The sequence below is a fragment of the Protopterus annectens genome, chromosome 3.part0, assembly GCF_019279795.1.
Source record: "Protopterus annectens isolate FY-2018-M chromosome 3.part0, PAN1.0, whole genome shotgun sequence".
In the NCBI taxonomy this organism is placed as follows: domain Eukaryota; kingdom Metazoa; phylum Chordata; order Ceratodontiformes; family Protopteridae; genus Protopterus; species Protopterus annectens.
The window spans coordinates 1,456,958,100-1,456,976,448 of NC_056731.1; the positions used below are offsets into that span (position 1 = coordinate 1,456,958,100).

At 36.0% G+C, this 18,349-nt stretch overlaps 1 protein-coding gene across 1 annotated transcript in view; it reads right to left on the bottom strand.

Annotated features, from left to right (window-relative positions):
• The window catches only part of SNTG1 (syntrophin gamma 1), a 4,111,241-nt gene that overhangs the window by 2,294,422 nt on the left and 1,798,470 nt on the right, over positions 1-18,349 (bottom strand). Inside the window, exon 8 of the mRNA XM_044065493.1 lies at positions 15,659-15,793. Coding sequence (XP_043921428.1) covers positions 15,659-15,793 — 135 coding nt within the window. The remainder of the gene's footprint in view (positions 1-15,658; positions 15,794-18,349) is intronic.

Genomic DNA, 18,349 nt, shown 5'->3' on the forward strand with positions numbered 1-18,349 from the left:
AAAGTTTCTTCCTTTTGTTGTAAAGTTTGTTTATGGCAGGGGACCACTAGATTGGCTTCCTTTTTGGATGAGAGCATTTTGGTTCTATTTGGGATGGCACGATTCATGCATGAGTGGATGTGCTCGTACAGTGCCTTAGTGTAGGATTCAGCAGTTGAACTTTCAGTTCCCGTCTGCATGGGTGTCATGAAGTTTGTCACTTCTGACTTGAGTAGCATGAAGTTGGCTTTGGAGAAGTTTTTTATGGTGGTTTCTTTACTGGGGGTGTGGGTGGGATGTGGATGTTAAGGGTGATTAGCTTATGGTCAGACCTGACTAATGAGGGGGTGACCATAGGTATGGAGCATTGATTTCCCATGTTGGTAATGACTAGGTTTAGGATATTGGAGCCCCTGGTGGGACTATGGATTAGTTGATCCAGGGCGTTGGAATTTATGAATTCCAAGAACCATTGCGCAAAGGTGTTGGGACATGAGTAGTTTTCCCAGTTAATGACAGGGTTGTTAAAATCACCCAGTATTAGGGTGTTTTGTTCTATCTTAATATTTTCCAGTATGTTTAGAAAGGTGTAGTGAGAATCTTGGGGTATGGTGGGGGATCTGTAGCAAGCTACAATTTGGATTGCAGTCTTACCTAGTGTTAGTTGCACTTGGAGAATTTCAGACAGTAAAAACAGGAGTTATTCCATACTCAAGTTTGGGTCTAATGTAAGTAACAATGACTTCATTATTTTTTATTTCCTAGACTTTATAATTCTTTTTATACAACCTATAGTTCTTTAACTATCATTAACCAATCAATTGATATGATTAGAAAAACACATAGCTGAATCTACCCATATACCCAGTAGTTTCAATCACTGTATGCTGTATTAAATATTGACCTTTCAGTTTATACTACCAAATCTCATATGCTTAGTTTTTGATATATTTATCAGCATATTCTCCTGTGCCCAAATGGTCAATTTAGACAGTTATTTTCCAGACATGCCTTATCTGTAACACAAGTACTCAGTTTACCCAATATCAGGTCATCTGCATAGAGGCTGCCGAACACCTCAGAAGAAAACGTTAGGTCTGAAAGATACAATATAAATGAATAAGGGCCCAGGACAGAGCCCAGTCTGTAGCCAAGGATTTTGCCTGTCCAGTTGCTGTATGATACTTGCCATGTCCTATTTGCAAGCCATGCAGCTATCCATCTTATCAACAGTACATCGATACCTACTTGTACTAATTTATTGGTCAGTATTATGTGTGTGACCCTGTCAAATGGTGAAGATAAATCTATATAAATTACATCACAGCACAATTTTTCATTCACAGCTGCTATTATATTGTTATAGAACATCATGTTACAGGTGGTAATACATCTGTTTTCAACATATGTGTGCTGATATATGGTTTCAAGTACCAACCTATCCAGGTCTGACAATAACTTATCGGATATTACCTTCTCCATTATTTTTCCACAGCATGAAAAGTAGACTTAAGGATCTATATGACTCTGGGTCAGTCCGACACCCCTTTCCATTAAAAGCAGGTTTAATAATTGCACATCTCCAATCTTGAGGAATCTCCCCATATTGATATGACCTAGTGAATAATAGATATGATGGTACTGTAAGTTCTTGCTGAAGTGTTCTTAGGTCATTGTTACTAATTCCGTCTCATCTCTGCACTTTGTTTGGATCTAGTTTGCCCAGTTCTTTTTCAATGTAATCTCATTTGATTCCAGTATGTGGGGTTGTCTGGATGTCACTAGGACAGCTTACCACCCCTTTTGTGGAGCCAAACTATTTTGCACAAGATTTTGTGAATATATCTATAATCTTTTGTGTCTGACAATAAATTTTAGAATCTGCACACAGTTTATCAATTTGTGTCTTTACTCCTTCCACATCTTATGTATCTATAAAAAGCCTATTATGCTTAATATCTTTATATACATTTTCTTCAAATTTTTCTTGATCTTGTCTCACACTATGCTTAATCTGTTGTCCATCTTGTTTATTTCAGTTTTCAAAGTTGTGGTTCGACCTCTCTTCCATTTCTTATATTTTTTGTCTCTTACCTTAATCAGATGTCTTGTGGAAATATATCTGCCTGATGTTGTATGCCTAGATCCTAATGTTAAATATTTTTTTGATTTTTTGCACTCAGTTTCTCTTTGAAAACTTTCCACATTCCATCTGTAGTTTTTCCCACTGAACACCTCACTCCAGTTAGTTTTACATAGTGACTGTTTTGCTTCCATATAATCTGGAATTAACCTTCTATGTATTCGCTTAGATTTCATTTTGGAAGAATTATCTAGCAACAAATTAACCTTTATAACCCCATGATCACTGCACATCAATGGTGGTAAAACTTAGACTTGAAGTTACAGTAATTTCTTTGGAACACAAACAATGTCTAGTATCTTCTATCCCCTGGTAGTTTTTTTTTTACAATCTGAAGCAATTGTTGTTCCTGAATATACACTGTGAATAATTTCCTCAGTAACGTTGTAGACTCAATATTATTCCAGTCTGTTTCTGGTAAATTTAAGTCCCCAGTTAATATTACTCTTCCCTCCTGTGTTTCATGCAATAAATGTATGAATTCCTCTATGTCATCTGCACTTAACTTTGGTGGTCTATACACTCCAACAATTGTTATATGTTCCAGGGTTGTCTTTATTGTCACAGTTACACAGTCTATAGTGTTGGTGTTATCACTGAACATTTAATAATCACAAATCTCATAATTATCTTTAATCACTGTCATAACACCTCCACCTGATTTTTTATTAGAATGTCTGTTACAGTAAAAGCATTTATACCCTGACAGAACTGGTTTCCAGTCATTCGTTTCACAAACAATAACAACATCACTCTTGGTGGAACACAGCAAATTTTCCAATAATAAAAAAAAAAACTTTATAATGCTCCTAGCATTAACAACCATCAAATGTTGCTATCTGTGGGCTGTTAAATTTTTGACATGGCAAAAATCCTGCCTAGTGTTTGTCAAATATTACAAAATATCTGCTGCAAACATTATCTTCCCTGATCTAGACAAATGCAGACCACCCTGTCTGAACACGTGGGCCTAAAACAAGACTTGGATGCACTACACATTTTAATTTTTTAAAACAGGACTTTTTTTCCATGTAGGTATTTACCCCCAAAAATCTTTTCATTCAGTGACCTGACTATCCTTTCTATAGGTGATTTGTGAAAAATATGTCCTAACACCAGTACAAGCAATACTATCTAAGAGGGCTGTCAGTTCCCTACTATCAGTCAGAGAATCCTTGCGAGTGACATAATTTGTACCAACATGAATGAAAATAGATCCATGCTTCCTTACACTAAGGCATTCCAATCCAAGGCTTGTCTCGCATCTTCTATTTTCGCTCCTGGCAAGCATAACACTATTCAATGTTCATTATCATCCCTGCAAATACACATATCAGTTCCTCTAATAATTGCATCTCCAATTACAAGAATCATGACAACAGGGCTAGTTTTTGTATCCACATACAGACTCCCTAGCCATGCTGATGACTGCATTCACTTCACTTCATATGAGATACAGTTGAGAGGTATGGCTAGCCAGGTCCTGTAAAGCAGATTTAGACAACCTATAAAAAGTAACAGTAAAATCATACTATATAATACATTCTGAGAAAGCCACAAAATACACATAAAGAGGGCAGGCATACATTCAATCACCAAAGTAAACCAATATACTGTTAAATAACGTCGAAACACACTTCAAACTACAATGAGTGCAATACTGCTTTAGTAGGTGTTAATTCTGCTGTGTGGCCAAGTACTTTAAACACTTACTTAAATTTACTATAAGCAGTCCTAGTTCACAAACTTTTTAACTGGTCTTCCCCATGCAGTGCCAAATGCCACCCCACCCAAAAAAAAAAACATCACCCGGTTTCAACAGAACTTTCAAAAGTAAAAAGCAAACGTTTTCTAAAGTATCAACCCCGGCAAGAATGACAGATGATTTTGTATTTAGACAGTTAACTGTTTTTTTTTTACCTTTAACAGATATGCAAAGTTTGGCGGCCAAGGTTGTGCAGCGGTTAGCATTGCCACCTCACAGCAAGAGGTTCTCTGGTTCGATCCTTGGCTGAGGTGCCTTCTGTGTGGAGTCTGTATGTCCTCCCTGTGGTCGCATGAGTTTCCTCCGGGAGCTCTGGTTTCCTCCCACATCCCAAAGACATGCTGAAGGTGGATTGGACATTCTAAATTGGCCCTAAGTGTGAGTGTGTGTGTGTGTGTGTGTGTGTGTGTGTGTGTGTGTGTGTGTGTGTGTGTGTGTGTGTGTGTGTGTGTGTGTGTGTGTGTGTGTGTGTGTGTGTGTGTGTGCCTTCTGTAGAAGGTTGAGCACCAGGCTGGCAACTCAACACTTTAAATCTCCACTGCCAATCATGAGCGGACAGATGATCCGTTGTGGCAACCCCTAACCAGGAAAAGCCGAAAGAAGAAGAACAGATATGCAACGTTAACTTTAACAGATATGCAAAGTTAAATCATATTACCTTTGTAGTTCAAAAATGGGGAAAATCATCTGCTTGACTCTTCTGTAAAAGTCCCTTGAATTGTAGCTGTGCTACAGTTAAAAAAAAAGACGGAACCATAAAACAAAGTAAAACTTTTACAGCAATTACGGGTCTAAAAACGGAACCGCAACCATGGCTTTATTTCAAATGGCAGGTGTTTGCAGTATCTTAGAATTTTAATATTTTATTATATCTATCCCACCTTACATTTCTTACCTGCTTTGTCCTATTTATGGAGATTTTTTTAATTATTTTTTTAACAGGAAAGCAGGAATCTGACAGTGCTTCCTGCTTTCAACTTCACCAGTCAGTGTTTCTCTCGGGATCAGCTGCTGCACATTATTATCTCTGTTTCTCTCACATACACACACACACACACACACACACACACACACACACACACACACACACACACACACACACACACCTAAAAAATAATCAAATAAATAAAATTAAAATGGAATGGAAGAAGTGGTAGTGGTATACTTGTAATGATACACAGAGTATAAAATCACAGAATGCTGGGGATTAGCTGTCGTTAACTATTTAACACATTACTGCTTACAAATGCAGCAAACCTTTAAATCAGAGAAATTCATTTCATGCTAGTTTTGTGGTTGTTTTCTCTGCAAATTGGCATTTTTTTCTTCACACATTTGTAAATGACTGCTTAGAAAAAAAAATACGGTGAACTGAGATTCTACAGTGTATGCTCTGTATGCACTTATGTACTTGTATACAATGCTAATTCACTTTGAAAGTTAATGGAATAACCCATTTTGCATCATGCTTACATGGTTTTGTCTAGGTAACTTGTCATACTAATGCAAGTATCTAGCATGGCCAATAATTATTAAAAAAATGCTTGAGACAAAAGCAAGATGCAGTCTGACGGAACTAGATGTATATTGTTTGAGATTGCAGATAGGAACTAAAACCTGAATGGGACTGAATACGCAAAGTTAATGGATATGTGGGCAGAAATAACCAGTGATGTTATAAAGTGGGAGGTAGTTAATTAAAGGGGGTGCAACGTTTGTATTTCGGTCCGAGGCAAGGAGCTCTATTTAGAAATGAGATAGTGCCCCTTTAAATCAGTTAGTCAAATTTCTTCAGGTTTATACTTTTATGTGGAAATATATACAAAGAATGCTTGTTGCTTCCTATAAAATCTCTAAGTTTAGTAAAATGACTTCTTCAATTTGTTGGAGATGTAGTAAAGATGTAAAAGCTGATTGGACTTGCATGTTTATGGACTGTGAAAAATTAAATGCATATTGGGAAAAGATAAGTATGTTTTTAAGGGTCTATATTATATGATCGAAGATACTTTTCTTCTAACATATAATAATCGACACTTAAAAAGCGAACAAACTAAAGAGCGAACGGCCAAGTCCGCAAATCTTTTCCTCGGGGAAAAAATTAAATTGGCCGTTATCGGAATTGTCTTTTTCCCCAATGTACAGCGATCTCAGAGTTGGTATATTTAGTTGGGGACGTTGAGGAGCACAGCTGCCCACGTCGGGGGGTGTGGGGGGGTGAAGCCCTCTACCTGATTAGGGTTTTGTAGTTTGTGTTTTTTGTGTATGGCCCTGTGAATTTTTTCCCCGAGGAAAAAAATTTGCAGATCTGGCCATTCACTCTTTAGTTTGTTTGCTGTTTAAGTGTCAATTATTATATGTTCGAAGAAATGTATCTTTGATCATATAATATAGACCCGTTTTTTAAAGGGGTTATGGTCTGATAATTGTTCTTTAACAAGATCAGTAACACTAATGAATATTCCACTTCCTGTATCTGTAAAAGTCAAAGGGCAAAAACTATTTTTGGCTCTTTTGGCAATTGTCAGAAAAGTTATTACAAACCCCCCCCCCCCCAAAAAAAAAAACAAAAACAAAAATCAAATGCAGGTCATACGTTCAAAGAATTTTTAAATTTAACAATGTTATATAAAACTGAAAAATAAATGATCAGAATGAGATCTATGAATCATACTAGCACCTTTAGTTTTAGGAATAACCTTGAAATGTTATTGAAGTACCAGAATTCTTAACGTGTTAATTATATAAGATTACCTTGATGACCCAATGTATTCTTGTCATTGTAGAACAACATGTGAAGATGAATTTCTTCCTTTCTGTGTATATACTGTAAATAGGTTAAATTAATAAAAATGTTCTCAAAAAATTGTTTATCTATTGTAGCTATGTATTCTGTTCTCTCTTTCATTTACTTTTTGTAAAGTTCATATCAGATCTATCAACCTCCTTCCCTACCAGTCCTGATAAAGAATTGCCTACCCCAATATGTTTTTACTGCTGTTGTTGCATAGTCACTTAAGCTTGTTTGACCCACTCTTGTGAAATCTATGGGTCTGTATTAGTTCAATGAAGGTTCACTTCAGCGAACCTCCTTTCATTGAACAAAAAACATCAAACTTTCACTTCACTGAATGTGTTACATGGGGAAATAAATACTTGCCCAGCATTTCCCTGTAACACACATTGGAGTATTTTAAACCTGAACAGGTGGGGGGAGTGCACCCCCACATCCCCCTAACTATATATACCAACTCTGAGGGCAAATTTCCTTATGTTGGCCAACTAGTTCCTTTCCCTTTGTAAATCCTTTGCTTATGTAAACATTCTCTGAAGTGAGCATTCAATGTTTTTTGTTCAATGAACGGAGGTTTGCTGAAGTGAACCTTTGAAGAACTAATATAGACCCATATATATGTATGTATGTGTGTGTGTGTGTGTGTGTGTGTGTGTGTGTGTGTGTATATATATATATATATATATATATATATATATATATATATATATATATATATATATATATATGGGTCTACCTGAAAACGCCAACAACGCAGAATGCTGACAATGAGATAACCGACACAAAAACACCAAAAAAAAAAGTTCAAAAACATGAAACTTCACATGCCCGACAAACTAAAATCCCGACAAACAACAAAACAAATACCTTTCCCAAAAAACACACACACAACACAAGCACACCAAAAACCTTACAAACCTACATTAAACCTTACAAACACAACTATCTATGCACTAACCTAAACCCAAACCCTAACCCTAAGGTCCATCACTATTGCACACTTACCTTACCCGCACCCTAACACTAACTCACTTAACCCGCCCCTAAACTCCGTCACTATTGCACACTTACCTTACCCACACCCTGACACTAACCTCCATCCCTATCTCACACTTACCTTAACATGTTGGTGTTCTCAGCGTCGAGATACTCAACTGTTAGTCTTCTCCATTGTTGATCTTCCGGTGTCGGTGTTCTCATTGTTGGCGTTCTGCATTGTCAGCGTTTTTAGGTAGACCCATATAAATATATATATATATATATATATATATATATATATATATATATATATATATATATATATATAGTTAGATAGATAGATATAGATAATACTTCAGTAATACTATCCTTGCTTTAGCTGCCCTCCTCTTCTTTTGACATCAGTCTTTCTTACATCAATGCCTTCTTCAGTGATTACCGCATTTGCATTCTGTAGACAAGGGATTTCAGCTGTAGTTTAACTACCAAACCTTCTAGTGAACAGTCTGAATTGTTTCCTTAAGTATCTATTGATTTGATCTTCTTGTACTTCATATAATTCTCAAACTTTTTCTCAATTAAAATACTCTCAAAACAAACTGAAACCAGATAAAATGATCGACACCAAGAAGACAAAAAGAAGACAATAAATCCAAACACAGGACTGCAAAACTGTAGTAGTTAAGCGCATTAACTCACTTTATTCACATGAGCTTCTTCAGAACAACATTTTACCCATTCCAAGTCCTTTATAAATTACCAATCAAATCACATGACATTCTTAAAGAAATATTCATATAAAAATAGATAAATATATACAAATACAAAAAAATATAAACAATAATGTAATATAATACTCTAATATAGTAACTATTACAATAATAATGTACATAAATTAAAATACTATAAATAATATAACTGCACTATAATATAATATAATAATAATGGTAGTAAATCAACTTAATGAACTACCTATTCCTGGCCATTTGTAAAAAATAGCGCCATTAAGGCCAGGGGATTCATCAGCAATCAAAACAATTTGCCACAAACTTTCTCTACACTCTAAAAAAGTCTTGTAGTGACCTGAAAACAAATCAGAATTCACTCTTTCCAAAACAAAGAAAGAAAATTTCTTTAAAAGTACACATTTTGCAGCATGAACTGCCAAGGCATTGCTACCATCTTTTTTTCTTATGGCTAAACAGTGCTCGTAAATCCTCTTGTGTAAAGCTCTAATAGTCTTGCCAACATAAAACTTCTGGCATGTGTCACATGTAGCACAATACACAACATTGGTATTGCATAGTTGTTTACTGTGGTTAAGTCTTTGTATGCTACTGCTAGTTCTTTATTACCTGAATCTGTACATACTACTTAGTTTAAATGCCTCTTTTACTAAGTTTTCACGCTTGTAACTGTAATGGTTATTTATCTACTTCTGTATATATATTACTGTTTTTTTACTGCTTTCATATTATTTTCTTGCTACGTTTTACTGTGAAGTTTTTCTCCCTGGGGCCTCTGCTGAAAAAGGGCTTTTGTTCAGTTGGACTATCCGGGTCAACAAATTTCAAATAAATAAATAACACTTTAGACCCATCATTCACATTTACTACTTTTATTAGTTGTTCTCTAACTTTTCCATATACTGATACTCAGAATTAGACTAACTGCATGTGTGCATGACAATATATGTTTCATCCTTGACTCCTTGCAACCCTGACAGATTTCATTACATTTTTTATAGAAATATATTCATCCCACATGGGTCATATACTGGATTAATCCCCACATACATTAGAGTCTTTGCTGGTTGTCTGCCCCTCGTAAGCATTATACCAATGCCAAATCTTTTATTAATGATCATACCTGCTACTACTCATTACAAGTAAAAAATGCTACAGAACTATACTGGCCTTCCTGTAACCACTCCCTCAACACCACAAGTCATAGTAGGGGTATTTCTCTCCTCAGATCTTAACTAACAGAAAGACTCAGATTGGTCAAAGCCCCACTAGGCATACAGAGGGCTTAGAAAGTACCCAACCTTTGAGTGTCTGAGACTATAAATCTTGACATTTAAACCTACTAAATGTGTCTACAGCAAGACCATCACAACAAAATAGCCATCACAGTGCATATGGGCTGCTTCATATGCTTTGAAACTCTCACAGTTCATGGACTACCCCTGAACTCAAGCTTCTTGTATACTCACTAACACAACAGAAAGAAAATTGTATTTCCTCTCTTCTCCTGGCCATTATTCAATGGAAGCAAATGAAACAAGGCAAACTACTGAAGTCCCACCATACTCCCATTTTAATTAAGCATGACTGAATGGGTAGTTAATGACATAACAATAATGCCCCCCCCAGAAATTAAATTTTAGAAACTGTTGAAACCTATGGTGTAGTATCAGTGAGTGGGGCTGATCTCATATCCCATCGCCAACACTTTATATCTGTATAATTTATCAAACTAAATTTAAACATCACCTCTCTGGGTGAGGGAATTGTCAATAACAAAATATTTAAGTTCACCCTTACATTATGATGGACAGAAATGGCATGTCTGCCTAGTAGGAATCCGGATTAGCATTAGGAATGAATGGGGAAGCTTCATATCTGTGTATCCCTTTCCCATTTCAAAACCCCAAGATAGTAAGCCATTATCTCTCATTATCATCAAAACATGCTAATTATCAGAAATTTACTTTTCTGTTTTGGTGTTAATTGATGATAGAGTCTATGTACTTTTATTAATCAATTTATTTATTAATTTATGCATTGTTATTGACAGATTTTATGAATGATTTGCTATTTAATTTTACTCTCTTTTCTTTAAAAATAAGTATTGATTTGAAACCGAGGCTTTGTTATGAGTGTGCAAAGGTGTTTTGTGTGTGTGGTCATGCTTTGTCCATTAAGTACATGAACTTTTACTTTCATGTTTACTGAATAGCTTTAATGTGGTGAGTTTAATTGTTGAAATGTAGTAAGGGTTGATAATGTACCAATGATAAAGATACATTTTTGATGGTTCCCCAAGACAGATAAAAATCTATGCGGTATTACAGTATCGCAGATACAATTTTTTTCTAATACTCTGCAGTCTTCAGAGAAGAGCTCAGCAGTATGTGTCTTTTTGTCGCTTTAATATTTCTATATTACTGCAAAGCACTGAAACTGATGGTAAGACTTCTACACTTGTTTTGGTTCTAGGCCTTTTGTTTTTACTTTTATAGACATACGTACACATGTGCATGCACACACACACACACACACACACACACACACACACACACACACACACACACACACACACACACATATGGATATAGATATAGACATAGATATCGATATAGATATTCACACATACACATCTGCATCAGCATCAATCCCTTTTTTCTATTTTGAACATTGACCGTTCTTGCATGTCTCGCAGGTTGGTACTGTTTTTTTGTATTTCTTTATGATTGCCAGTGGTTCTGATTGTCGATATATCTGATGCACTGGGCACATGCTAAGTATTCTTTTCTTTGCTGTTCTGATAAAAACTTGCATAACATTTCTTTTCCCGGGGCTGTCCTCTGGATATAGTGTTGACTAGGCTAAGATAGAAAACTGTGAACTGGTACCTATATAATTAAAAATCAGGAATAACTTCTAAACGATAATACATCTTGTGACATCCCCACACTGGGCCAGTAAGCAAGGATCTTGAATCATCACCATGGGTACTGGTGAGGGACTTTTGCTTGGAACAAAAATGGATACACACAGTATTTCCAGATGCAGCTATCTGCATCAAGCACAATTTCCCTTAGGAGCACACAGAAAACAGACTCAGTCCGGGGTCAGATTTCTCCATTTGTCTCCCTCCAGGTCCCAAATCCAACTCCTCACTGGTACAGCTATCGAGCTGAGACCTCAGTTAAGGGTCCAAGCCAAGTTCTCCTCCACCATTCTCTTTGTGAAACCAGTGCTTCATGTCCCTGCTCCAAGCAGCTGACACACACACACACACACACACACACACACACACACACACACACACACACACACACACACACACACACACACACACTCTTTGATATTTGATTTACACACACACACACACACACACACACACACACACACACACACACACACACACACACACACACACACACACACACACACACACCTGGAAAAGGCTGGCATGCCCCCTTCTGCCAGACTATAAGGTAGTTACATCCCTACCAAGACACTCCAATGCCAGTTATTCCAAGGCTCTTATAACGGTAACCAAATACACTGAGAGAAATTAATATTAATACAAATGGTAGTGTTTTGGCAATGTGGTAAGGCTTTCAGGAGTAGACAGAGCTGTCACCAAATATATATATAAGTACTCTCAAAGATGAAAATATTCTCTAAAAGACCAGCCAAAATGAAAATTTTAAATATATTTAATAATAAATAATAAAAGAACATAAAAATACTAAATATCTATTTACATTAAACAGCAGAGTATCATCCACAGGAAATATTAAAAATAAACAGATGGACAGGGTCACACAGACACAGAAAAAACAATAGTTAACTAATATTACTACTATATACTAAATATATATTTACATTAAACAGCAGAGTATCATCCACAGGAAATATTAAAAATAAACAGATGGACAGGGTCACACAGACACAGAAAAAACAATACTTAACTAATATCACTATATTTTCCTGACTGATCTATAGAATTATTATTGTATTTTCCCAAAAATAAAACCGGGTCTTATACTCTTTCCCCTGCCAAAATACGCATTAGGGCTTATTATCAGGGGATGCCTTATTTACCCCCGTACAACAATCTACATGTATTCATTTATTCATGTACAAAAATCGACATTTATTCATGTACAACAATCAACATTTATTCATGTAAACAAATTGACATTTATTTGGTACCTTTCTGTTATTGGACAACAGTTCTAAGTAACGCGTTAAGAGTTGTGTGAGAATTCTACATAAACAGAGCAAAAAACATTTCATTTTCAGAATATCTACACCTTGGCTTTCACAGTGCAATATTTCATGCTTAACAGAAAATGCAGAAAAATCTCAGTACATGTGTATTGGAGGAGGGGAATAAAACTGAAAGCAGAAGCAATCCAATCTGTTGCCTGATAATGGAAAAGTTATTCAAATACCAGTCATGCCATCTTCTTCTGGAACATTGTCATAAGTCTTCAACCCCTGAATTCCAGCCTGAATTTCTTGCGACTCCATTTCCTGTAGAACCATTGGCCCCAATCTGTCATGCCTATTAATATGCCTCTCCTTAAATGAGCACTGCTTGTCCAAGTAGCCTGCTTGTAGTGCATTGGCAACACAGCTCTCAGTGATTTTATCACATGAATTTTTCACCCAAGTCACAACCTCTTGCAGACTAGGCTTCACAAAGTTTCCATGCTGATTTCTCTCCATTCTATTTTCAATGTAGTCATTGAGTTATATGCACAAATGGTCCTTGAATGGCTTGTTTACTGCAATATCAAGACTCTGGAGATAGGCAGTAATTTCTGCAGGAATCATTATTTGATCTATTCTTCTCTGTGCAAGGAATTTCTTCATGTCTTCAGTGCAGTGAGTGCTGGCTGAATCCCAGACTAGTAGACCTCTTTCACCACCTCGCAAAACAAGTGGCAGCATTACATTGACCCGCTTCTTTATAACTGCTTGTGTGCACCAGGCTTTTTCGGTTTCAAGAATGTAAATGCCTGAAACACGTTCAATCTTATCCTTTTTGCTCTTTCCAGTGATTAGAGGTGGGGTTTTCTTTCCATCTAGATGAATTGCCAAATTACAGGTAACGTGCACTCGCGTAACTGGTGGAGGGAGTGTAGATTGACGAGGCACCCCTCTGATCAATTGATGTTTGAGATCCTTGGCCCATAAACACTTCAGTTTCAACCATAGCAATCATGTTCGAGAGTTGGAATTTAGAAAAGTCAATGCTATCAAAGGACTTGAACGCAAGTGCATGTTTAATAACTTCAGTATCTTCCACCTTGAACAGTGTTGTTGATCTTCTTGGAGACGGTTCATATCACTGAAGGAAGCCAACCAGCCAATGTGTGATGCTTTCAAATCTTCTGGGGATATTTCTAACTATGGTTCCATTGCAAGGGCAAATGCTTGAATATCAGCCGTGCCCAAAACCAAAGGCTTTGCTCTCCTGTTAGCAATCCATTCACAGATGATGTCTTCCAGCTCAGGAAATAATGTTTGCCGACCTGATCCACACTTGGACTTCTTAGCATTTCCCTCGTCAGCCTGTTGACTGAGGTTATCATATGCTGCACACCATTTTTGGACCATTCAGAGATCTAACTTCTTCTCATTGCAAAATGCCATCAGATTCTTTCCCCGGGAGTCCTCCATGATTCCTTTCTTTTACTCGATGGAATAGGTCTTTCTTTTTGCACTCATCTTGTTGGGGGGGGGTTAACTGAAAACTCACAAGACCAGAGTGGCAAAACAAAATGTCAATGGTTAAGAAGACACAACCACAGATGTTCATTATCCAGTGTGCGTGCTTTACATGTGTTGTCTGTACTTTGACCAATCAAAGTACACCTGCCAGTGCTTATGGCCCAAGGATCTCAACCATCAAGTGTGAGTGATGATTAGGGTTACAGTAAGAATCATGGAGGACTGTCAGGGAAAGAATCTTATCACTTTCTGCAAAGGGAAGAAGTTGAGTGTCTGAATGGTCCAAAAATGGTGAGCAGAGTTTGATAACCTCAGTCAACGGGTGTCAATAATATTATTTTATAATTCAACATCTTCGTCATGTGTTGTTGATGATCTTAACTGGGGATTATTTTTGGGGTAGGGCTTATATCATGACCACCCTGGAAAACCATGCTAGGCCTTATGCTCTGGTTAGGTCTTATTTATGAAGAAATATGGTATTCCCTGGTGACTTACAAGATCAAGGCAAGATGAAGTAGGTGAGAGATCCATCTTTGTCAGGTTACAAAAACAGATTGCTATGAGACTTCAGTCTCACCTAGTATTAAACATTATTTTTAGTGATGGATTACATAATGGCATCACACAGATCTGGTCATCTAACTTCTGGTTCCAATGCTTCCCCCCTTGGCTAGAAGCTGTCAGGATTTAACACATATGTGTCAATAATACACGCACAGAGAGTCTCCAACTTTCCAGACTAGCAATTACTTCACCCCCAAAGACAATGCAGGAAACTTCTTAGTACAGTCTTTTTGTCTCTGGCTGCATTGAGAACTGTAAGATACAGTCCTTATGTCCTAAGCCAGGTAATTTAATTTCAAGCTAATTTCAAAGTTTGAGATGAACCTCTTCTCTTCCATATCCTCTGTTAAAACATATACATTTAAACAGTTATAATGATGCATGTATATTTTTTTTTCTGTCCAGCAGGGCATACTGTTGGTACATTTTTATCACAAGCAGCCTTACAAATGCATTTTACACACAAGTATCTGTACAAAGCAGTTTGCTTTATGAATAATATGTAATTCTTTACAAACTTCTAGTTAGCTGTACTGGCATATTTTACACATCCACTGCCCTACTTCTCCTGCCATAGCTGGCAATACCTCACATCATCACACATTTACAATTTTGAATTTATTTGATGATAACAAACAGTTCTGTGGTTTAAATCAGTCATAACAAAAAAGCAGCACTTATAATATTGTGTATTACAAGCAGATAACAAAAAAAAAAAACATAAGACCTATGACAACATAATGAGCTTTTGTAAGCTCATCTGGCAAATGTTTATGCCATCATGTTTTTTATTGTTTTTCTGTCAAATTCATTTACATTCTCCATGCTGTTCACTGATTGTATAAGGTGTTTGTACAATATGTTTTCTTATCATAACTTTACATGCTGTCTAATAACCATTGAGAATCATCTCTGCAGGGAAGTTGTTCATTTTTAGATAAAACAGAATTACTTACACCAGAATAGAAAGGTTCCCCTGACACACAGATGACATCCTGTTCCTGGATTGTTAGAATGTCTTTTGATAAATGCAGCCGCACTTCAAAGGGTTCTGGATTACCATCCTTCAGCAAACAAATCCCTGTCTTTGTCTTTTGTAAAAAGAGATCACAAAAAATCCATTATTAGTGCTTATAAACACTGACAGTTATTAGCCTAAAGTTTACAAATGACTGACAAGAAGTTATTAGTACTTCCTAATTGCTATAATCTTCTGATAATATATTCCATTTAATTTAACATACTGAAACCTTTCTATATCGACATTTCATTCTGGGGAAATAAACACTAATTTGTTTTTTTCATATTCTGCATTAAATTATGTAACTCTGGTTAGGTTTCAATTGTTTTCTAATGCATTTAAGATTGCCACACTAGCATTACACACAAATAAAAAATAGATATTCAGTAAATATTCCAGTGACACAGTGAAAAAAAAGAAAGCTGACTGTTTTGGAAAAGAGTGATCATGAATTTCATGAAAAAGTTTGTATAAACTATTTTTTAAAAGTCTACAATGATGTAAGTAACTTCACCTGGCAAGCTGATAACAGAAATGAATGTTTTCAATAAGCTGACATGTATCTTAGCCTTAATTATCAACAATTCAGGTACAGCAAGACTTGACTAGACTTAAATAATTAAGCAGGTGAAGTATGTTCTGTTTTTAAATGAGAAGGATGTGACAGTCTCCATTATTTGGAAATGTCTTGGATGTGATCATAGAGTATCACAACAATTAGGAATAAGCAAGTAGGAGGTTGTGGATGTAGAATTTTAATATGTGTAGAGATGAAAATGGATCTAGTAAAATATGTTTAATAATCAAATAAGTACTATATTATTGCCAGTTGTCACTCTGCACTGACTCTCACCTCTTGAGGTAATGATTGTGGGTGGCACCAGTTCTGGAGAGGGCTAGAAATATGACTACAGTCAGAACAGTGAATACAGAGAGAAATGTAACAAGTAAAACTATAAATGCATTATAATAATAATAGAATTTGTTAAGTATGTACTGTATAGCATATCAAGTAGAATATAAAACGTAAATTCAGTACTTAAAGACATTATGGTTAAATAAAACATTTGGCTCATGTAGTTTCATTTGTTAAAAAGCTAATAGAGATACAGTTACTGTCTGCATCACCCAGAGAGCCTGTTCTCCTGATTTCTATTACTTTTTTCAAGAAAGCTAGTATATAGGCACCATCCAAGGACTTCATAAATAAAAATGTATCATTTGACGGCTTCAATTTGCTATTATATTGTTTTAGCCATAATAAATTAGATTTTCTCAAATTTAGTTGCAATATATTTGGAATGTAATATAATTAAGTAAAACTCCAGACATTTATAGTGTTACATATACAATATTAAACAACTTTAACTGATATTCTTATACTTCTGCAAAGTTAGTTATCTGTTAAAGTTGCCATTACCGTTGCTGATGTCATGAGTTATGTCTTTTATGATCAGTGGTTACAATACACTGAAAATAAGATAATTAAAGCACAAATCATCTGAGAGGTAAAGACCTTAACCATTATGCTAAACCCTCCTGATTGAACTCAGAATAAACAACATGAATGCCATTATAATGCACACACACACACACACAACGGTGTATATATATATATATATATATATATATATATATATATATATATATATATATATATATATATATATTTATATATATAGTCGCAGATATAATGAAAAGACTTTATGGTGTGCCCAAACACGTGGACTCTGTGTGTTGGGGAGACTGTAACATGTATGATAAACACATTTCCATTTGAATGCTTACAGAATAACAAGTTAGGGCATATGATATCGTACAAATAGACCTCATGCCATTTGGTTGTCATAATAATCTTGGCCCAAGGTTCCACTTTACAGTTTAAGGTTGCATGAACTATTGCAAAAGAGATGAGATAGTACATAAAGACTAGTCTATAGGAAGAATGAAAGTTGATAAACAGACTGTGCTTTACTTTGACCATGATTCCATAATGATTGTAGCAGAAGGTCAGAGTCAGTTCTGCCATTGTGTTATCTGTGCAGGACTAATCAAGGCTGCCATTGTGCACCCTGTACATCTTTTTGACTATTAAAGCAGCGAGTTGGTGGAACATAAGCCTATTGAGGATGTACAGGCTGCTATAGCAAGTGCTGTATAGAAAATAAATGCAAACAGAACAGTAAATCTACTAGAAAAGTAGGAGCTTTTTACACTCTTTATATCTTTCTGTTGTGGATAATGGTAAATCACCGGTCTTCAATAAATTGCAAATAAATCCATCTTCGGAAAAAAATGCAGCCACTTTGTTAAGGATATACCTGATCTCCATGGCAACTTGAGCTTTTTCCTCTCAGTTCTACTGCAATATATCCTGGTTTACTTCGAACTTCTGATAACTGTAGGCTGAATAACACAGTAACCCTGTTCAATTATATTACATGGTCCTGGATATTGTCAGTATGTTTTTCTATCCTGTAATCTCAAGGCACACTAGACTTCATTTAACACTTTGGGTTAACAATATCAGCAGCTTTTACCATTTTTCTTGGCGCAGTAGCATTAGAGATTCATAACTTCTATCTGCAACTGCACATGAGTGTTACTTGGAAAATGGGGGTCTATA